The sequence below is a fragment of the Indicator indicator genome, chromosome 9, assembly GCF_027791375.1.
Source record: "Indicator indicator isolate 239-I01 chromosome 9, UM_Iind_1.1, whole genome shotgun sequence".
NCBI lineage: Eukaryota > Metazoa > Chordata > Aves > Piciformes > Indicatoridae > Indicator > Indicator indicator.
This window is the reverse complement of record NC_072018.1, coordinates 30,058,726-30,081,619: the sequence shown is the minus strand read 5'-3', so window position 1 is coordinate 30,081,619 and position 22,894 is coordinate 30,058,726. Positions and strand designations below refer to the sequence as shown.

The following is a 22,894-nucleotide window of genomic DNA, read 5'->3' as shown; positions in this document are numbered from 1 at the left end:
GATGATTTTTGAATATCCCTTCCCACCCAAACCATTTTGTGATTCCATGATTCTATCAGGACCACTATTTGGGATCTTTTTTCCCTCATACCCGATTATGAGGAACCATGAGATACTCAATGTTTTTGTAGTCCATCACATGCTCAGAATAATAAGTTTAATGAGTCAGCTGAGCATCACAGAATCACAGAATGTTTGGGCTTGGAAAGGACCTCGAAAGATCATCAAGGGAAAACCCTGGTCCATGCCAGAGCAGGACCACCTGGAAGAGGTCACACAGGAATGCATCCTGGTGGGTTTTGAATGTCTCCAGAGAAGGAGACTTCACAACCTCCTTGGCCAGCCTGTTCTAGAGCTCTGTCACATTGAGAAAAAAATTTTCCTTATGTTCACGTGGAATCTCCTATGCTACAGCTTGTATCCATTGCCTCTTGTCCTGCCATTGGACATCACTGAGCAGAGCCTGGCTCCGTCCTCCTGACACTCACCCTTCATTTCTTTATAAACACAAATGAGGTCACCCCTCAGTCTCCTCCAAGCTATTAGACCCCCATCTCTCTCAGCCTTTCCCCATGAGGGAGATGTTCCACTCCCTTAATCATCTTTGTGACTCTGCACTGGACCTATTTCAGGCAGTTCCCTGAGGTCCTTCTTGAACTGAGGGGTGCAGAACTGGACACAATAATGTACAATAAAGCATGGCAAAGCACTGTAGAAGTCATTCTGCTTCAGGAAACCAGGTTAAATATGTTAAAAGCAAAAAGAGATGGTGTTGCTAATGGTTGGTTGGAGGAGAGTGTATCTTCCATGGTGTTTTGTAGATGCCTGAGATGCTTTATGCTGTATTTATCCCGAATCTTTGTGAACCTCATTCTCACTGAAGTGCTTTGGTGTGTGAGAAGGTGTGAAATGACAGGAATAGTACCACACACCTGGAACAGTCTTCTTTCATAGATCTTGGTGTTTTATAGCAATGTTATTTTCATTCTACTGATGGGGAGGCGTCACTGTGAAGAAATAAAGTGCTTTACTCAACTGAAGTGATATAATAAGTCAGAGCTGTGAGCAGACTCAAGGTTTTAGATGTTCACTGTGTGCTTCAATCGGCTGCTTCACAAACGTCCTAAGTCATGCAAAACGTTTGGAAAATAGAAGATTAAACAGGTCTTGTTGAAGCTGCTGGCAAATTGCACATTAACTTTAATAAGGTCGGGATTTAATCCCCTGTATCCCTGAATTTGTTTAGCATTTTAACAAGTCCTAAAGTTGCTGCTACAATGCTGTCTTGTGGCTGCTCCAAACAGGCAGTTAGCATGCACCTTCCTCATGCACACAGGGTACTTATTTAAATACTCTACTCTTAAGTGAGGTATGGAAAACCCCTCTTTTGCTTTCTCTTTCTTAAAAAGCCTACTTTTCACATGCATGCTTTAGTTTGGTTTTCTCCCTAGTAGGCAGATGAGAGGGGCTCAAGTTACTGTATGTTGTAATCAATCTCTTATTTGCAGTGATTCGTTTACTGCTTCACAGCTGACTCTGAATTTAGCTAAAGACCTGTACTAGAAGATGTCAGGATGTTTTATCTGTGTCCCTGGTGGAAAACACATACAGGCTGACTTTTTGGAGTTGTTCCATTATTAAAAGAAAGGCATTTAGTTAGATTATCACTGCAGATCTAACATACACTGATGAAAATGCCGTTCTCCCCTAGAGTGTCCTTTAGTCATGATGTGAAGTGCTCATTTCCTCTAATTGAAGCTCTTTAAAGTATGTTGTGTTGGCTCTGCAGTGTCTTATTTACTCAAAAGAAATCCACTGGATAAATGAACTGGTTGGTTAATTGTATTTTGCCTGAACTTTTTGGGGTAAAAGGAGAGGGATTTTTCGTAGACTCTTTTTCTTACAAAAAAAAAAAGAAAAGAAAAACAAGTAAAACCAAACAAAACCTAACCAACCAAACAAAAAACAAACAACCAAAAAACCCCAACCAAACAGAAAACCCAGGGAAAACAGGATGAAATTAAATCACAGAGCTTTTGATTATGCTGGAGAAAGTTTTGCCAAAATCTGAAATGGGATGTTCAAATGGGATGACAATCTTGGAGTCTTGAAGCTCTTTGTTTTCATTCAGCATGGTAGGGGTTGGAAGGCACCCATGGACATCATGTAGTTCAACACTCCTGCTAAAGAGGATCATGCAGAGTAGACTGCCCAGAATCCCTCTAGGGTTTGGAATCCCTGTGGAGAATGAAACTTCACCACCTCTCTGGGTAGCCTGGTCCAGTGCTCCAGCACCCTCACAGGAAAGAAATGTTACCTTATGTTTAGGTGAAACTTTCTGTGTTCTAGTTTGTGTCCATTGCCTGTTGCCCTGTTGCTGGGCACCACTGGGAAGAATCTTGACCTCCACCCTTTAGATATTGGTGAGCATTGAGAAGGTCCCCCCTCAGTCCATACTTCTTCAGGCTAAAGAGGTCCAGATGTACCAGCCTCTCCTCATCACAGAGGTGTTCTAGTCTCTTCATCATCTTTGTAGCCCTCCTTTTCTAGCCCCTTTTGCTGGTGTCTCAGACTTCTACAAAACTGAAGCAGCACAAGGAAGAGGTCTTTAGGATCCTTGAAGTCCTTTATCTTTTATACAGCTATGGCCAAAAATAGTAATTGTTAATGGAGGTCATGGTGTGAATGCAAGTCCTCAAGGAACTGAATAGATCAATTAATAAATTTTACAGAGGTCATCAGACAGCTGCTAGATGGTGATGACTTACAATCACTACTAAACCAGCATGGATTAAGATAATTACATTACCAATTCCCTAAACTATCCATTCTCTATATGGTTCCTGTGATATTCTCTTTGTTACTCTGTTGAATGCTTCCATAGATAAAAGAAAAAGAGGAAGGAACTCACCAAGGAGTGTTTGAGCCCTGTTTAGAGACCAACATGTTGTACAAATTACTGAGTATCTTTTATACTTATGGAATCACAAAATCATATTGAAATTGAAAGAGACCTTCAGGATCACTGAGTCCTACTGTTAAATCAGCACTGCCAGGCCACCACTTAAGGATGCCCTTTAGCACCACATCTATATGTTTTTAAATATCTCCAGAGATGGTGAATCCACCACTTCCCTGGGCAGCCTGGTCCAAAGAAAAGCCTGGTCCTAATGTCCAACCTAAACCTCCCTTGGCACAAATTAAGGCTGTTTCCTATTGTCCTGTTACCTGTTATTTGGGAGAAGAGACACATCCCCACCTCAGTCCAACCTCCTCTCAGGTAGTTGTGGAGCCTTCTTTTTTACAGGCTAAAGAACTTGCTGTAGAACGGCTAAAGAACAGAGAGGGTTTGAGTTACACCATAGTGTACTTGAGTGCTGTGTTGTCAGGGGACCCAGGCTGATCAGAGAAAGGGAGAAGCACTTGGGTTCACCATATAGCACAGCACTAGGAAAGGTGAGTGTGGAGTGGGATATGCCAATAATCTGCATGTTTCTTTTTCAGCTGAATGCATAAATCCTCATTTCTCTAAAGGATAGTATCCTGCTTTTGTAACCTCTAGTGGGAGAAACTGCCCTGGAAGGCAGAAGAGAAGCCAAACCTGGTCTTGTTTTCAAATTTAATTTTAGTTCCTTCCTAGGAGAACTGAAGAAAGGAGTTCTGTCATTTGCATACTTGTGATTCACATTCCTGTAGGAAGTCCCTGGACTTTCTGGCTGGCCTTTACTGCAATCGTTTGCTAAGCAGAACTTCTTCACAGGGCTGCAGAGATGCTGAGGGAACTGGAGCAGTGAGAAAAGGCTGAGAGACCTGGGGCTGTTTTACCCAGAAAAGAGCAGACTGAGAGGGGAACTTCTCAATGTTCATCAATATCTCAAGGGTGGAGGTCAAGAGGATGGAGCCAGACTCTTTAGTGGTGCCCAAGGATAGGACAAGGGGCAGTGGGCACAAACTAGAACACAAGTTGTTTCAGCTAAACATAAGGAAAAAATTCTTTCCTGTGAGGGTGCTGGAGCAATGGACCAGGCTTCCCAGAGAGGTTGTGGAGTCTCCTTCTCTGGAGACATCCAAACCTGCTTGGACATGATCCTGAGGAGGTCCCTTCCAATCCCTAAATTCCTGTGATCCTGGGCACCCTGCTTCAGATGACACTGCTTTGGCACGGGACTGGAACTAGATGATCTCCAGAGGTCCCTTCAAACCTCTAGTATGCTGAGATTCTGTGATTTCCTTTACTGTTAAGAATGGAAACAAGAGCTTCAAGACTCTGGGATTTGTGATTCACTTTTAAGCAGCCAGTGTCCCATTATAGATGTGTTGTAATTCTCCCTCTCTGGAGATATTCAAGACCTGTCTGGATGTGTTCCAATGTGATCTGGTATAAGTGATCCTGCTCTGGCAGGGGGGTTGTGCTGGACAATCTTTTCAGGTTCCTTCCAGCTGCTAACAATATGTGATTCTGTGATGAATTTTTTGCTGATGGGCATTCAGCCAATAGGCTGTGGAAAAGACACATTCTGGTTCTCATTTGCTGGCTTCCAACAGCAGATGCACTAACCTGGAGTCCTAGAAAAGGCACAGACTCATCTAGATGATCCCTTTTTTCCCCAGACATCCAAGTGAAGAACTGAGTAAATTTGTAACCTGTTTGTTAGGATTGTAAAAGCCTGCTTCTGTCTTCAGTCTTTTTACTAAGATAAAATCTGACACTTTTCCCCTTCATCTTTCTCCTGCTTTGAGTTGTGTTTTGCCTGTGTTATTTCTTCTTCAACCAAAGACTTGAAACAAAGGTAATTCAAATCATTCTGTGATCTGCTCTTTGGGATCCTGGCTTACATCTCTGTAATGGTGCTTTATGATGTATTGTCTGCTAATGCAGTTATTTGACGTTTTGGTTTTCCTCTTGTATGCAGAGATATCCCTATGCCACTTGTCAGCTCTGGAGTGGAGCATGGGAACCTGAGAGAGCTTGCCTTGGCCAGGATGAAAGATCTTGGGACACAGGTAAAGATATTTGGTACTGAGGGAGAGCTGCTTGATGCTCTTACACAAAGTGGCAGAGAGGAAAGTGAAGACACAATAAGAGCCAAGTGTGCTGCTGAAGTGAAATAATCTGTGAAGGCCTTTCAGAAAAGTATTTATGACTAAAAAGCAGCTTGATGATATGTCTGAAAAGCTGGGTTGGTTGAATTTTTGTTCAGCACTTCCCCCCCTCTTCCCCCCCTCCCCCCCCCTCAATTCCTGAAGGTATTTGGTTACTAGTTTGTGATATTCCATTTTTTTAGCAGAACGAATCCTGTAGAGCAGAGAGAAGGCAGGAAGGTTTATTTTTAGTTTATGCTATCAGAAATTCTCCTTCCTTTCTTTTTCCTACACATGCACTTACTTGACTGAACAATTGGAAGAAAAGCTCTTAGTCTGAGGCCAGAGAAATCTTGCAAAGAGATTTCAGCATGAACAAATGAGAGCTGATATTCTAAGGTCAAATAAAAATATGAGCGGGGGTGGAGAGAAGCGGGGAGGAGGGGGAGAAGTGCGTTAGTTTCAAGTCAGGAAGAGATATGGACCCAGCCTTGTCTTTTCAGCAGTCGGCATTCACAGCGCCCCTGATGGTCTGCTCTGACACTGCTCATCCTTTGAATCTCCCTCCAAGACCTGGCTGTCAGCCGGTTTGCAGCTCTTTCAGCAGAGTTGTGCCCAAGATCTTCCCTTTCTTGGGATGTCTGACTTCCTAGGCAAAACATCACACAAACCCCAGGCTCCTTGAGACTATTCCAAAGGGCTTTAATTGCTTTGGTGTCCTGCTGTTCAAGCAGAGCAGGTGCTCACCACAGCTGTATTGTCTGTATTGTGATTTTGCAACTCTGTCTTTCTAGCTCACCTTTTCTTAAAGAAGTTTTATGGCATCCAGCTGTAGGAAAGTCTTTGGGTACATCAGCTTTGTGGGTTTGGTATGTAGCACAAATAGAACCATAGAATCATAGAGTGGTAGGGATTGTGAGGGACCTCTGGAGAGATCATTGAGTCCAACTCCCCTGCCAAAGCAGGATTGCCTAGGGCTGGCTGTACAGAAATGCATCCAGGCAGGTTTTAAAAGTCTCTAGGGAAGGAGACTCCACAGCTTCTCTGGGCAGCTCTGGCACCCTCACCATAAAGAAATTTTTCCTCATGTTTAGATGGAACTTCCTGTGTTCCAGTTTATGTCTGTTGCCCCTCATCCTATCACCACTGAAAAGAGACTGGCCCCTTCTTGACATCCACCCTTCAGATATTAGTAAACATTAATAAGATCCCCTCTTAGTCTGCTTTTCTCCAGACTAAACAGCCCCAGGTCTCTCAGCCTTTCCTCACAAGGCAGATGTTCCAGTCCCTTAATGATCCTCCTAGCCTTCCAATGGACTCTTTCTAGTATTTTCCTGTCCCTCCTGAAGTGGGATGCTGAAAACTGGACACAATACTCCAGGGTGCTCTCTAGGTATATCTAGTTCCTTTCTCATCACGCTTGCACCGTGCTGTTATATCACAAAAGATCAGAAAAGAAACTCCAGATTGTCCTCTTTCCACCTGGGCTTTCCATACCATTTAATCATTCCTAAGCTGATGTGCTGGGCTTCCTCCCTAAATCGTTCCTTCCAGTGTCTTCCAGTAGCAAGCCAGGATTTGGCAGACAGCTTTCTCAGCCACAGAAGCTTCCATCCCTCCTGCTGACTTTTCACTTCAAAACCAGGCAGGGGAGACAAACTACATGGTGCATCTAAGCCTTTTCATTTGAGCTCTTCAGGACTGCTAGTGAATTCTTCCCTGGGTTTGATATTAACAGCACATCATTTGATCTGAAGCTGAACAAGACCAGCTGGAGAAGCAGGGATAGCTGATCCATGGCAGTCAGGGCTGAGCTGAGCCATTAAAAGACTTGTCAGGCTGGCAATCATCGCTTTGAGAAGAACCAAATCTGTAAATATCTCTGCTGTGCAGATGATTATAGATTTTAATTTAGTGAGGCAGAAACACTGCAGCTGGTGGAATGAGGAACCAAACTGTCTGCTGCAACATAGCTTGAAATCACAAATCCCAGCATGGTGGGTTTTAGAAAGGACATCTGGAGATCATCTAGCCCAACCTGCCTGCTCAAGTAGGGTCACTCAGAGCAGGTTGCCCAGGATTGCATCCAGGCAGATTTGGAATTTCTCCAGAAGAGACTCCACAACTTCTCTGGGCAGCCTGCTCCAGTCCTCCAGCACCCTGACAGGAAACAGGTTTTTGCTCATGTTCGGATGGAACCTCCAGGGTTCAGATTTGAGCCCATTTTCCTTTGTCTTCATGTTGGACACCACTGAGAAGAATCTGGCCCCATCCTTTTGACTTAGATATTGAGCAGAATATCCCTTCTCAGTCTGCTCTTCTCCAGGCTACAGAGCCCCAGGTCTCTCAACCTTTCCTCATCAGAGCGATACTCCAGTCCCCTCAGCATCTTCGTAGCCTCCCCTGAACTCTCTCCATTAGTTTCCTGTCTCTCTTGAACTGAGGAGCCCAGAACTGGACCCAGGACTGAAGATGTGGCCTCACTAGGACAGACTAGAGGGGTAAGAGAACCTCCTTCAACCTTCTGGTCACACTCTTCTTTATGCACCCCGGAACTGACCTTCTTGGCCATGAAGACACATTCGTGGCTCGTGGGGAACTTGTTGCCCACCAGCACTCCCAGGTCCTTCTCTGTGGAGCTGCTTTCCAGAAGGTCCACCCCTAACCTGTCCTGGTGCAGGGGGTTATTCCTCCTCAGGTGCAGGACTCTGCACTTGCCCTTGTTGAACTTGTTGAATTTAAGGGCTTTCTGGTGCCTTGGTGCAGGTTTTGCCAATGTTAGATCTCCCTGGTGTAGGGTCAGAATGGATTATTCCATAAGGATTTTGTTTCTTTGTTATATTTTCATGTGTTGACTTTGCCTCCCTACCCTGCTGTGTGTGAATCAAAGGGTAGGTTTTCTCCTGAGCCATAATGGTCGCTTAGTGGATTGATTTTTGCCAGCATGCCTTTCCATTTAGTGCTAAGACCTCTTCCTGAGGTGTATTAGGGATGGATCAGTGAGCATTTTTATTTCAATGTCTGCCCATCTGAAGTTCATCTGTGTAACTTCATGCTATTTCAGTCCAGTTTTGAAACCAAGAAGTGGCTGGAAATCTGTCTTTTTCGGGGCTTCATCTTTTTTCTCCTATGTATTTCTTTTTTCCTCCCTTTCTTTTCCTAGTGTCGTGATGTAAGGACAAGAGAGGTTGGAATTCAAGAAATTCACCACAAAGTGAGACCATACCAGGTAAGATTTGTCTACTTTTTTCTTCTAGGAGCTTGTTTCACACACAGTTTGTTCTATGTGTTTGGAGTAGAGGCACTGGGACCCATTTGTTGCATGTCCAACCCTGTGGTTTGCCTTTGTGGCTGATCCAATTTTCCATTTATTTTAGCAGCAGCTTTGGATGTTTTTTGTTTGAGGACAGCCACGTGTTGAAATTTATGGACCACCATGTTCAACAAACTGACTACAGCCAGCAGTTATTTTGATATTTGCACTGCCATATCAAAATATCTGCCTTCCTTTTTCTCCCTCCTCGTTACAAATTTGGATTTAGAAAATATCAATAGCACCGTCTGTGCTTGCTGAGCAGGAATAAATGCAAGAACCTCATTTTGTCCATGTGCATGTTTCTATAGGCACATGGGGTGTGTCTGCCCATGTATGGATATATTTATATGTGAGTGGATCCATTTAGCATATGACACACACATTTTCCTTCCTAAAATCATCCACAAAAAGATTGCTGTGCTTAGTTTCTAGGTGTGGTGGGTTGAAAATTCCCCCCAACGTTAAATTTGCCAGACCATCTCAGTTGGAAGCAAATGAAGGAAAATCTTCACTGCTGAACTTCAAGTATCCAATTTAGGAAATTAATCCTCCAACTTGTTGTGGTTACAAAGAGGGATCAGTCCTTCTTCAGTATGCCACATTCCTAGAAGTGTTCAAGGCCAAGTTGAATAGGACTTTGGGTCACCTGATCTAATTGAAGAGGTCCCTGCTTACTGCAGGGGAGTTGGAGTAGATGATCTTTAAGGTCTGTTCCAACATGAGCCATTCTATGATGTATGAGGAGCAGCTGAGAGAACCGGGGTTGTTTAGTCTGGAGATGAGAAGGCTAAGGGGAGATCTTACTGCTCTGTACAACTATCTGAAAGGAGGTTGTAGTCAGGCCAGTGGTGGTCTCTTCTCCCAAGTAACTAGCAACAGGACAAGAGGAAATGGTCTTAAGTTGTGCCAGGGCAGGTTTAGACTGCATATTAGGAAGAAGTTTCCTTATTGAAAGAGTGGTGAGGCCTTGGAACAGGCTGCCTAGGGAGGTGGTGGAGTCACCATCTCTGGAGGTGTTCAAGAAGCATGTAGATGTGGTACTTCAGGATATAGTTTAGTGGTCATGGTAGTTGGGTTAGGGTTGCATTTGATCTTAAAGGTCTTTTCCAACCTTAATGATTCTATGAAAGTGGTCAGGATGTCCATGGCACCCAAGGAGATAAGCTTTTTAAGATCATACAGTATATGTATGCTAATAAATCATGCCATGGAAGTATTATTCTCCTGTTCCTTTACTGACATTCAGGAGAGACTGAAATGATTCTCTGGAATTTGTCATATATTGACTTTGCTTTCAACCCAGGTGGGTTTGGAATCTCTCTAGAGAAAGAAACCCCACAACCTCACTGGGCAGCGTGGTCCAAGGCTCCAGCACCCCTCACAGGGAAATTTTTCCTCAGCTTCAGATGGAACCTCCAGGGTTCCAGTTTGTGCCCATTGCCCCTTGTCCTGTCACTGAGCACCACTGAAAAGACTCAGGCCCTCTTGTTCCCCACCCTTTAGACATTGATGAGTGTTGAGAAGATCCCCTCTCAATCTGCTCTTCTCAGGCTAAACAGCACCAGGTCTCTCAGCCTTTCCTCATCTGAGAGATGGTCCAATCCCCTCAGCATCTTCATATCCCCCACTGGACTGTCTCAAGAAGTTCCCTTTCTCTCTTGAACTGGGGAGCCCTGAACTGGCCCCAGTACTCCAGATATGGCCTCACTAAGGCTGAAAGAGGACACATACACATCTCTCTCCTGCTCTTTGTTACAGGCACATACTCACTTTGTAAATGTGACCCACCAGGCTGTGGTTAGACTCTCTTATCTGTAAGGTCAGAAAGAGGTTCCAAACAAAGGTCCTCTCATTTGTGCTTTGGAAGCTCCAGTGATTATTTAGGCTTCAAGGAGGCTCCGATTTTGGTGCCACAAGTTAAGCAGAGTGAATATCCTCTGAATTTAGCATCCGAAAGATGTTCTCACTTTGCAAATCAGAGATACTCAGAGCCATATTTTGTTTCTGTCCTGCCATTATGTGTATTCAGATGGAGTGCAATGCTTCCCACCCTGCAGAACAGAAATCCAGTGTAAGAGTGTGCAAATGTATAATGATCCCAAATAAATTATCTGGCTCTTGCCAGACTAGGGTGTGTGGTCTTGTTTGTACAGAGGCCATGGAGCCTTTGTGCTCTGCTCTCCTTACCTAATCTGTGGTCATCTCACGAAATATCTTCTAAAGATATCAGTTGTCAGCAGCCCTAAGTGTGATTTAAATTGTAAATTTCTTGAGTAGTTAGCAAATAGCTTATCACAGGGTTTTCAAAGCAGTGTTCTGTTGAAAATTCCCTTTGTTCAACTCATCTGTCTGAGTGGCAGGAGGATGTCATTATGTAGTCGCAGCAAAATTTATCATGACAGCAAGCAAGAGAAATATTCTGAAGATGGTATAATTCTTCACAGGCTTTAGACTAATGACAAGGTAGGATGTTTTTCTTGGCTTCATGAGTAAACAATGCATCCTTTTGATAAGAGAGGCTATCATGCCAGACCTAAAATAAATTAATCACTGTAATTAGTTACATTTTATGCAACTTTTGTGTGTTTCGGACCAGTAGCTGTGTGTATTTTTGCAATGGTGATAGTGTCTGCTTTTAGAAGTATTTATTTTTTTTTTAAATACCACTTTGAAGTAGATTATTTGCTTCTATCTGGTTATTTACAGAGCTGTCTCCAAGCTGCCTTCTCATTTAGTGGCATTTTTCCATAGCAGCAAAAGATATTTGCTTGCTCAGAGTGGTTAAGGCTATAGAGAGCTACATAAGAGCCTTAAACATGCTCCAGTGGATTGATGCTGTTGGATTGACAGTTTGTGAAAGGCGAGGGGCAATGACAGATCTGCTAGAGATACAAGCCCACATTAAAGCAGAAAGTGTAAGATACTGAAGCTGCTGTTTCTGCAAAGCAAGGGTGTTTGTATAAAGGTAACAATCTCAGTATAGAGCTGTAGTAGGTATAGGGCAGATTTTTATGCTGGGAGTAGTTGTTCTGTGTTGAGTGTCATCTGCAACTGTGTTTTCCCTTTGTCAAAAGTAAGTTTAAGCCACACTGTGCTGGACATTTAATAGGATTGGATGTGGAAATACTCATCTACCTCAATGAGAGTTATTCTTACCCAGCACACAGCATGGTTTATGGGCAAGGGACTGACACCAGGGACTGCAGCATGCTGCTGCAGGTGGCTACTACTAACCAACCAGGAGGTCATTCAGGATGGCTTTTGCCACATTGCAACCAGAAGGAAGAGGCTTGGTAGGGTTCATGAGACCCTGAAAACCCTTATGTATCCTTAGACACACTTTGCCCAGGGAAGCAGGGAGAATGCTCCAATCCAGTAGGGATCAGCTTGCATGCTACATGCTTATGGGGCTGTAAAAATGCAGACAATATAAAGCCTCCTGGTAAAGATTCCTGTAGTCTTGCTTTGTCTCTGCCTGCAAGTGACTTTTGGGCTCAGTGTGAGAATAACACAGCATCTAGTCCCTGCTGGAAGACAAGTAATGGAGCCACATTTTCTGCTTGTTTTGTTTCCTCAGGAGGAACCAGGGATTCTCCATTCTTGCTGTTTCAAACTCTTAATATAGCAATGTTTAATAATATTTTCTGCCTTTTTTTATACCCGAGTAATAAGCTTTAAGCTAAAAGCTTTTCCACATATGAAACTGTATCTATAACAGTGTCCTGTATCTCTAACTGTATACTAACGGTAGATCTGAATCAGCATGTGTCAACCATCCTGACACACAGCCAGCTGAATATGAGCCAAATGGCTCAGGAGGCCAGGAAGGCCAACAGCATCCTGGCTTGGATCAGCAATAGTGTGGCCAGCAGGACCAGGGAAGTGATCATGCCCCTGTTCTCAGCTCTGGTGAGGCCACACCTTGGGTACTGTGTTCATTTTTGGGGCCCTCACTCCAAGAAGGTCATTGAGGTGCTGCAGAATGTCCAGAGAAGGGCAACAAAGCTGGTGAAGGGTCTGGACAACAGCTCTTAGGAGTGGCTGGGATGACTGGGGCTCTTTAGCCTGGGGAAACAGAGGCTCATGGGAGACTTTCTTGCTCTCTACAACTCCCTGAAAGGAGGTTGGAGCAAAGTAGGGGGTTGGTCTCTTCTCACAGGAAATAGGCAATAGGACAAGAGGAAAAGGCATCAAATTGCACCAGGAGAGGTTTAGATTGGATATTGGGAAAAATGTATTCACTGTAAGAGTGCTCGAGCCCTGGAACAGGCTGTCCAGGGAAGTCACCATTCCTGGAAGTGTTCAAAAACACTTGTAGATGTGGAGCTTAGGCACATGGTTTAGTGGTGGACTTGGCAGTGTTAGGTTAATAGTTGAACTCAAAGATCTTGGAGGTCTCTTACAACCTTAATGATTTTATGACTGCTTCTTAGAAGACCCAAGTTCTGTAGCCATTTCAAGCCATTTCTTTTGCAAAGCCACAGCGACATGGACCTAAATGGAGGTTTAGTGAAGGCAGATGCAGAACTACTCATCCTGCATGAGTAAGTTTGTAACTGGAACTGAATTTCAATTAGGGCAAACCTCATGGGTAGAGGTAAGAGTTGCTGCCCTCACTGATTTTTGCAATGATTGTAAAACTTGAGTAACTCAAGAAGATAGGTTTTAGGTTTCTTGCTTACAAACAGGGAACCATGATGGTTACCAGCCCTTCTTGAAAGCTTGCAAGTAAGGATATAAGACTAGTTCTGTCCCACTGGCAAATACTATTGAAGTAGTTGCATGTTTCATCTTTAATGTGACTCGTAACAGCTGTTCTTATCCAGTACTGCTAAAATCCATTTAGAATTAAATTGGCCTTTATGAAAGCTCTTCATGTTTTCTCTGAATCATAATAGTTTATGGATCCATGAAATTGGTTTTTGGTCTGTTCAACATGTTGCTTAAAGATTTTAAAAGAAGCTTTCCTTTTCTCTTTTCACTGTTGTATTCATCATCACTTCTTCTCTTCGATCAGATTGAATTAGTTAGAAGAGATTATGTGGCTAATGGTGGCTGGGAGACCTTCCTCTCCTATGAAGATCCAGAGCAGGATATTCTTGTTGGCCTTCTCCGACTGCGGAAGTGTTCGGAGGAGTCATTCAGGGCAGAGCTGAAAGGAGGCGTTTCCATAGTCCGGGAGTTGCACGTGTACGGGAGCGTGGTGCCCGTCAGCAGTCGGGATCCTTCCAAATTCCAGCACCAGGTACTCCAGACTGTCTTTATTCATCATCTCTGCCTCTCTCTTTCCTCTCCCCTCTGCCCTGGTATAATTGGAGAAGAATTTTAGTTAAACCCCAAGATTCGTTAGTTGCTTTTATTGTAATCTGCTGCAATAGAAACAGGGTTGAAGGTGAGCCCCTTCCTGTATTTCACCTGCTGAAATCATACTGGTTCTTAATTTTGGCACTTGCAAATGCTCTGAGATTAATAAAAAGCATGACTGAATGCTCTCAGTGTTGCTTCATGCCCATACAATACAAGCTCATCTATGCTGGTGCTAATTTGACTTTGAAGTCCTTTGCATCTTTGATTCTGAATTATCTTTCTTTTGATACGCTGTGCAGTATGTCAGACTTGGCTACAAACTGGATAAAATCAAAGCAAAGGGGATACATACATAGCATTTCCTTCTAAAATTGATCTTGGGGGTTGGAAGCAACATCTGGAGCTCATCCAGTCCGTTCCTGCTAAATCAGGGTCACCCACAGCAGGATGCCCAGGATCACATCCAGGCAGATTTGGAATCTCCAGAGAAGATTAAACAACCTCTCTGGGCAGCCTTGTCCAGTGCTGTGGCACCCTCAGTGAACTGAGGGAAATAGATGAATTTCACTCCTGAAATCTGAGATAACTTGCATATGAGAAGGTGGTGAGATTGTATTTGACACTACCCATTCTCTTTCAAGGAAACGTTTATTGAATACGTTCTTCCTACTAAAACAGAAGAAATCCAACATTGCTTCTCATGTGTTTATTGGTTTAAGTGATTTGATGAGACTCCTGAGTAAAGTGTCTAAGTTGGGTCAGCTTTTGCTTCAGACACACTGATGTGACCACTTCAAATATACCTTAAAGCATGTGAAGGGTGGAGTGGGGAGCTGTGTCTCTGACTCCTTTCAGTGACTCATATGAAAGTGGCACATTATCCTTCTGCTGCATGTGACATGTTGTGGCTTGCATGAGCAAAAAAAATGTGAATTAAATTTCACCCTGGTAGGTTTTGAACCTTTAGGCTGAGCTTTTAAAAAAGCAATCACTTTGTTCTCTTTGCCAGAAATGCTCAGGGCTGATGTTTTAAATTAACTTCCTTGTATTTATTAATCTTTCCCTGAGTATATGCATTAAGATGCAGTTTGACCAGACGCTGATGAAGCATGACCATGTGCCTGGGGAGTGGAAAAAAGAGAAGTCAATATTTCCAGTATGAAATTAAAAAAAATAAATGTGAACAATCTGTACAATCTATATATCTAAAAAAAATCTAAATAAATACATTTTTAAAAAAAGAGAGAGAGAAAAATAAATTGAAAGTAGCAAGCTACAAACACGAAAATAGGCTGCAAATTGAAATTTCATGGCATGTGACGCACTCGTGTTCATTCAGAATAGTCAGTGTTCAAGAGGTTAATCAGAAAGTGTTCTTCACAGTTGTGGGGGCAATTTCTGATCAGAGGAACATTTCAGAATGGAGATTTCTGTGTGTTATTTAAAAATGCCTGGAAGTGTTAAGTGGATTTTTTTTTTTTAGAATTAAATCACATCTGATTTCAGTGCTGCCACAGTCCCATTCTGTACGTCTTGTCAGGGAAACGGATGAACAAAGAGCTGAGTATAATTCCTGCATCCTAATGTTAGGAGTGAATTAATGCAATCAGTTATTCCCAGATATATAGGACAACAAAGTTGTTAAGTAGAGTAGGAAGGCTCTTCCTTATTTTGAAGCGTTAGTGTGATTCCAGTAGCACTCCTGCTGTGCAAGATTCCCAAATGTAAATAGAGGCATGGATCTGGTCCAGAATATTAAGAGGCTGTTCTGCCACTCCTTTTTATTTGGCATCTCCTGTGTTACAGAGCTGAGCCTAGGAGAGAGGTACAAAGCTTGAAACTAGCCTAGGTCTGACAGGGCTAGATGCAGCCTTTGTGGGTAGCCCTTATAAGCCTTGTGGTTGCTGCATGCCTAAATTTTTCATTGTGGAATGAACACATTGACAGTTCCAGACTCGAGGACAGGTTGTGGAAATAATGATTATAAGGCACTAACTTGTATATCAGAAATGTGACCTGCAGCAGCACCCATCTCTGGGTCTGTAGTGTCTGGCCATATTCATTTCAGCTCATGGCCCCAGTCAGAATGGCACTGAGATCCTTCTGCAATTCCACAGCATAGGCAATTGCATCACAATTGCACAATTGCTAGCACAAAGCCAGGTCTAGTAAGGCAGCCATTAAGATGGGTGATTGTGGTTTAGGATGGGTTATCTCAGCAGGATAGACTTCTTCAGCACCAGGAATTACAGGATGGCTACCACACTGAGTGACCATCAGTGGATTTAATTTCATTCTGCTCCTGCCATTGAGAAGCAGCCAGAGGCTAGAGCTGCCTGTGAATAATTTCATGATCAGAAAAAAAAAGGCGTGAGAAAGCTCCACTTAGTGTTGGTGCACCTATTCTGAAGCTCTCTCCTGCTATATTCAGCAATATTCCTGATCATTGCTGTGTCAGAAAATACCAATCTTTGGGAACTGTACTAATGCTTACATTCAGACCTTTATATTTTTACAGAACTTACCTTTTCATCCTGATATTTCTCCCATTATAGGGATTTGGTATGTTGCTAATGGAAGAGGCAGAAAGAATAGCCAAGGAGGAGCATGGGTCGTGGAAAATTGCTGTAATTTCAGGTACCTTTGCTTTATCCCTTTTTTTTTTTTTTTTTGTATCCTATTCTGACAATAAACCCACTGCAGCCAACACATGCTTTGAACATTCATCATTAGGTAGAAAATTCATTCATATTTGAAGATCTTTAACGCTTTGAACATTCACATTGGGTAGAAAATGAGAATCAGCAGAAGTTTCTTCTTAATGGAGTCAAATTCCATTGTAGCTTTCATCAGACAATAGTTACCAGCACAGCAGAGGACACACTGTGGGGAACCATCCTGCTCCTAGCTCTGAAGGAGGCAGACTGTGTGACTGTGGGTTTCTTCCTTCTCCAAACCCTGCTATTTCCAGCCTCCCTGATTTGGCCTGGTCACGGGTTGTTATTGGCAAGGCTGTTTTACAGAGCTGTGAGGATAGAAAATTGTCAGCCTCCATTTTGCAGTCTTTTTGCAAGCACCACCATTAGGGTGGACAGATGTGCTTTTAGGATACATTAAGCATTATCATGAAGAAGGGAGCTGAAGGAGAAAGAGCTGCAGCTCCTGTCTTCTGTTTCATTTTCAAGGCATTGTGACTGGGGAGAGTGGCATCAGTTCATCATGCATGTGTGTGTGTGAAGTCAGGGCCTCCTTTGTGTCTTAATTTATCTTACATTAGCAGTTATGGCAGCTGTAGAAAGCTGTTACAGGCATGTAATGGGGGAAGCTGATGAATGCAGGGATACAGAAGCTCTTGTGGGTGTAAGATTAATGTGTGTAAACAGAATAGCTGTAGTAGAGACCTTTTGCAAAAAAATAAATAATCACCTGCCACCACAACGAAAAGCAGAAATCCGCAACTTGAATCCAACCTGCAGAGTGCTGAAGTGAAGAGCTTCTCTCTGTGCTTCCAGCTGTGTAATGTCTCTGACTGTTGAAAAGCCAAAGTGGGCTGTCTCAACCAGTACTTGTGACAAGGGCCACAGCGTGAGTGAGGACAGTGTGCAGACAGTAGCCAGATGCTCTATTCTCTGGACTCACTATTTCTTGTTTGCTGAAGATGTGTGTCAGTCCTGTTTCCCTGTTGCTGCTGCATGCTTGTTAATTTCAACAGGAAATTTCATCTGGCTAAGAAATGTCTATACCATATGTTGTTCCTCAGTAAATCACAGATTCTTAGCATGGTAGCAGTTGGAAGGGACCTCTGGAGATCATCTAGTCCAACCCCCCTGTTAAAGCAGGTCCACAGCAGGTCACTGAGGATCACAGCCAGGTGGGTTTGGAATCTCTCCAGAGAAGGAGACTCCACAACCTCTCTGGGCAGCCCGATCCAGGACTCTGCCACCCTCAAAGGAAAGAAGTTTTTCACCATGTTCATATGGAACCTCCTGGGTTCCAGTTTGTGCCCATTGCTGCTTGTTCTGTTACGGGGTGCCACTGAGAAGAGTCTGAAGCATTTTGGCCCCCACCCTTTAACTATACATCAGCCTTGAGAAGTTCCCCTCTCAGTCTGCCTCTCTCTAGGCTAAAGAGCCCCAGGTCTTTCGAGCTTTTGTGTCCCAGTCCTCTTATCCTGTATGAATCTGAACTGGGAATTTCATGTGGCTAAGAAATGTCCATTCCATGTCATTCCTTGGTAAGGAAGAGAGTGGGTAGTGCAAATGGTTTCTTTTGATTGTATCAGTAGCATCTTGGCTTGGGATATGCGGAGAGAGGAACTTAGGATTCCTCTATACTAAAGAACACTTCTTTTGACAAGAAAAGAAAAAGTAAAGCAAAAAATAATTACTTCCAAAAGAAGTCATCTTACTAATTTTAGACATATTTTAGCAAATTGGTGTGAAGAAAATACTATTTGCATTGAGATCCAGTACAAGAATTCTTGTTGTTTTGCTGCATGCATGGTTTGTGGCTTCCTACTAAGGTTTTGTCTGTGCTTTTTATGTTGTTTCTCCTGAAGTGCAAAGTACAATATAGTACAATTTGTCTTTGAATACAGAATGCTACAGCATCTGCAAAGACCACAAGTTTTACAGCTGTTTCCTTGGAGATGCTGCCACTTGAATTTCAGTTCTCTTCTTGGATTTAATCTGAAATAAAACTGCAGCCAGAAGTTCTTTCTCTATGGGAAGATGAACTTGGGTTTGATAATTTTGGTTTCAAAATAGATTTTTAGTCTAGCAACCCATGGCATGGTGACATCTCCAACATACTGCAAAATTTTGACTGCTTTCTAGAGGGAGAAGATGCTTTGAAGATGTCCTCTCCTATTAGGGCAGGCTGAGAGAGTTGAGATTGTTCAACCTGGAGAAGAGAAGGCTCCAGGGAGACCTTATTGTGGCCTTTCAGTACTTAAAGGGGCCAAGACGAAAGAGTGGGACAGACTTTCTAGCAGGGCCTGTGGAGAAAGGACAGGGGTGATGGTTTTAACTGGAAGAGGGGAGATTCAGACTAGACACAAGGAAGAAATATTTTATGCTGAGGGTGATGAGACACTGTCCCAGGTTGCCCAGAGAGGTAGTAGAATCCCCATCCCTGGAACCTTTCTGGGTCATGTTGGATGAGGTTCTGAGTAACTGGCTCTAGTTGAAGATGTCCCTGCTGGGGGTTTGGACTAGATAACCTTCAAAAGTCCCTTCCCACCCAAACCATTCTGTGATTCTGTGTCTCTGCCAGGACTTCATCTCATTAGTAGTACAGGTGTTTGTGGATGCTTCATGGCAATGTTTTGTTTACCAGCATCCTTTCTTCAGAAATAAACTCTTGTAGAAATTAGCAGCTCTGGTCAGAAATAAGCAGCTATGATTGGAAATTAGGAGCTGTAGTTAGGAGAATAGCAGTCATCATGGCAGGGGGGTTGGACTAAATAATCTTCAAAGGTCTCTTGCAACCTTAACCATTCTTCAATCTTCTGTGACTGTTCCCTACTGTAGCTTTGAGGGGCATCTCATACTGATTGTTTTAGGACATCTCCTTTCCTAAGGACCTCAAATGACTGGGTGCTCTCTGATACCCTGCTGTATGCCAGAACCTTGCTTTGCACATCTGATCACTGAAAATATTCCTGTCCCTCCAGACACAGGAGGCCAGACACCCATCTCTGCAGCTGGCAAGGGGTCTGCTTACCCTTTAAGGAGTTAATTTGAGGTGCTAGGTAAGTCTGAAGGGGTTCAGGAGTTTCTGGCTGACTATTTGCTACAGCTTTGAATCAAATTTGATTTGGAGATGCATTTAACTCAAGACAAACAAAGGTAAATTCAGATGAAAGTATGTATGTACAGTGTCCAAAACAGGCAATGCAGTTACAAGTGGTTATGAAAAACAGGAGAGAAGAAAAAAACTCCAGCATATGACTAATCTGCTTTTAGTGAGGGTGCATTAGAAATGCCTCTCTCCTGTCCAGCTGATTTGCTGTCCATCCTGATCAAGGCACTATTCAACACTTCCTGACATCTCAGGCTGTGTCCATTAGAGCCTTACTCATTAGAAACCTCTTTCCTCCATGGCAGAGCATGCTAGCTGCCAGAGCCAATTTTCCTTTTGTCCAGACTCCCTGGAGGACTTCAGACATAACCTTTTCCCTTCTGCCTCGGCTTGCTTCCTTCCCATGTATAACCTAGTTGCTACTCTTAATTAAACATTATTTCTCTTGCTTGTGATGCAGATGTCCCCTTGCTTAGGTCAGGTGTCATGCCTTGTACTTGCCCATTTCTTGCTTCGGGGTGGGCTAAAGCTCCTTCCCCCTCAGCAGTGAGTCAGTAGCATATTTCAGTGTGAAGTGTTCACGTTTTTACATTCTGTGCCAGGCAGTACTGTAAAATCATTTGATACAAACATGCAAATGGGAAACAAGTGAGTAATTCGTGATTGCCTCCTGATTAAGATCAGTAGGGCCATAATAATCAGATTGGGGTGGCTGATCCCAACATCTTTCTCCTAAGCATCCTGCAGCCAGCCAGGAATCCACAATTTCAAGGCTGTGAATAGAAATTAAGCTAATACCACCTGCTTGCTGTGGTCTCCATGAAAGATAAAATCGTTCATTACAGTCAGTGACTCATCTCCCAGTTGGTGCTGCTGCAGCAGAGTCTCCTCTGTTTAAGGAAACTGTGCTGCTCTTGCCTTTGCCTTTTGCAGTTAGGGAGAGACCAGAGGTTCAGAACTTTCTAAAAGTAAATCCAGTGTTTCATACCAGTGTTAAATTCACCTGTGATGAAGAACATTAAAGGGAGACAAACTGAGCTGGCATGTATTGATGATACCAAGCTGAGTGGTGTGGTTGAGGGACATCTGAGGGACAGCATCCATCCAGAGGGACCTAGACAAGCCAAAGAAGTGGGACTGTGTGAACCTCCTGAGGTTCAACAAGGCCAAGTGCAAGGTCCTGCACCTGGGTAAGGCCATTCCCCAGTATCAGTCCAGGCTGGGAGATGGTGGGATGGAGAGCAGTCCTGTGGAGAAGGACTTGGGGGTAGTGGTGGATGAAAAGGTGGATGTGAGCTAGCAGTGTTCACTCACAGCAGAGAAGCCAACCGTCTCCTGGGCTTTATGCCAAGCAGCGTCACCAGCAGATTGAAGGAGGGAATTCTCAACTCTGGTCAGACCCCACCTGCAGTGCTGGGTCCAGCTCTGGGGTCCTCAGCACAGGAGTGACATGGGCCTGTCGGTGCAGATCCAGAGGATCCAGGTTGGAACCCTTCTGATGTGAGAACAGTTGGGGTTGTTCAGCCTGGAGAAGAGAAGGCTCCAGGAAGACTTTATTGTGACCTTTCAGTACTTAAAGGAGTCGAAAAGTCAGCTGAGGACAGACTTCTTAGGAGGGCCTGTTGTGACAGGACAAGGGGTGATGGTTTCAAACTAGAAAAGAGGAGATTCAGCCTAGGAAGACGTGCTTTATGCTGATGGTAGTGGCATACTGTCCCAGGTTGCTCAGAGAGTTGGTAAAAGCCCTATCCGTTGAAACAGTCTAGGTCATGTTTGATGGAGCTCTGAGCAGCTGGCTCTAGTTGAAGATGTTCCTCTGCTGACTGCAGGGGGCTTAGACTAGATGACCTTTAAAGGTCCCTTCCCACCCAAACCATTCTGTAAGTCTACAACATAAATCACAGGTAGAGTTTCAGGGCATGTTTGTCAGTACTCTGAAGTACATTAATTCCTTTGTGCAAACAGCCTTTTGGTCAAGCCAGGAGTAATAAATTACTTGAATAATAAGCATCTCGTGGTTCCTACTGGATGTTGATTCATGGACTGCCTTGGAGATTGCCAACTGCCAAGGTGTACTCAGGAGACATTAGGATGGAGCTAGAATTGATGGGGGTTGGGGGGACTCCCTAGAATTTTGCTTCTGGCCCTGGTTGGTTATTTTTAGAAGTGCCAATCTTTCTAGCTGTTAATAAGAGAAGAAGTGGCCCAAGATAAGTGGAAATATGGGAATGTTAATGAATTGACTCTGATGTTTGTCTGCCTCAGATTGATGGCCTTTGTAAAAGAAATTAATTAGAGGGATTTGGAAGAAGCAAAGGATAAACTTGTACTAGGAAATCAGTGCTGGGAAATAGCTATGGCGTACAATCCTCTGGTTCTTAATGAACTTCAATTTTGAAGGTTTAATAACCTAACAGCATTGGCTGGATACTGCATAACTGGGATTTCAGTGCAGGCGTCAACAGGAATGTTGCTGTCCTTAAGCAAGGACACTTCAAAAAGCCAGCATTCTGCAAGGGTATTCTGGCAGGAAGCTTTTATATTTGTATACCATGAGATATCCTACAAAGATTTATAACATGGCTTAATCTGTGCATAATGCAAATCAGAGACTTACACCTGTCTTGCATCTGTCCCAGCTGAGCATGTTCCAGAAAGTGAGAACCTGGCTTGAATGGTTAAGGTTTTTGTGTGGTGTCCATCTGCCTGCAGGAGCTTTCCTTACAGTGGACACAGGAAGAACCAGTTAGACAGACCCTGCACAAAATCTAGTGAGCAGGAGTTGAATGTGTGGGGAGAGCTTTGTGCTTCTCCCTTCCTCAGCATCCTTTCCCCAGTCTAAACCCCAACCATCCCCACATTTATAAAACCCAAACAATTAAAAAAACCCAACTAAATTAACTCCATTGGGTATGATGGAGATGGTGTAGAATAAGGGGTGGATAAAGTCCTGATTTGGGCTAGAATAGGGTTAACTTTCACAAGAAAATTCTGCAATTAGACTGGGTAGGAAGTGTTCAGAAATCAGATGAATGACAAAACAAAGGTGATTTCCGTCCTAGTGACTGGTAATGCCCAGCAGTATAAATAGCATTGAATCAGAACTGTGAGCAACAGCAGTTTTCAGGGATTTAAAAATAAATAGCATTTTCTTCCACAGGAATCTTGCTCTCTGCCAGTGTCCTTACACTGCCTGCCAGTGGTAATCCTCTTTTTCAAGGCTGCACTGGGGGTTACAGGCTTATAGCTCATTCTCAGTCAAAGCTTTGAGTTGGTTGAGTCGTGAGTTTCACCTTCAGTGTGCTTCTAACCCAAATTTGATCCACGCTTCGTAGTTACTTCTGGCTTAAGGCTGGCTTATCTCTGGAGTGCTCTGTTCATCTCTTA

The 22,894-nt window shown here is 43.5% G+C and overlaps 1 protein-coding gene across 1 annotated transcript in view; it reads left to right on the top strand.

Annotated features, from left to right (window-relative positions):
- The window catches only part of ELP3 (elongator acetyltransferase complex subunit 3), a 113,306-nt gene that overhangs the window by 73,615 nt on the left and 16,797 nt on the right, over positions 1–22,894 (top strand). The window contains exons 11-14 of the mRNA XM_054383687.1: positions 4,914–5,004; positions 8,246–8,311; positions 13,416–13,643; positions 16,261–16,342. Coding sequence (XP_054239662.1) covers positions 4,914–5,004; positions 8,246–8,311; positions 13,416–13,643; positions 16,261–16,342 — 467 coding nt within the window. The remainder of the gene's footprint in view (positions 1–4,913; positions 5,005–8,245; positions 8,312–13,415; positions 13,644–16,260; positions 16,343–22,894) is intronic.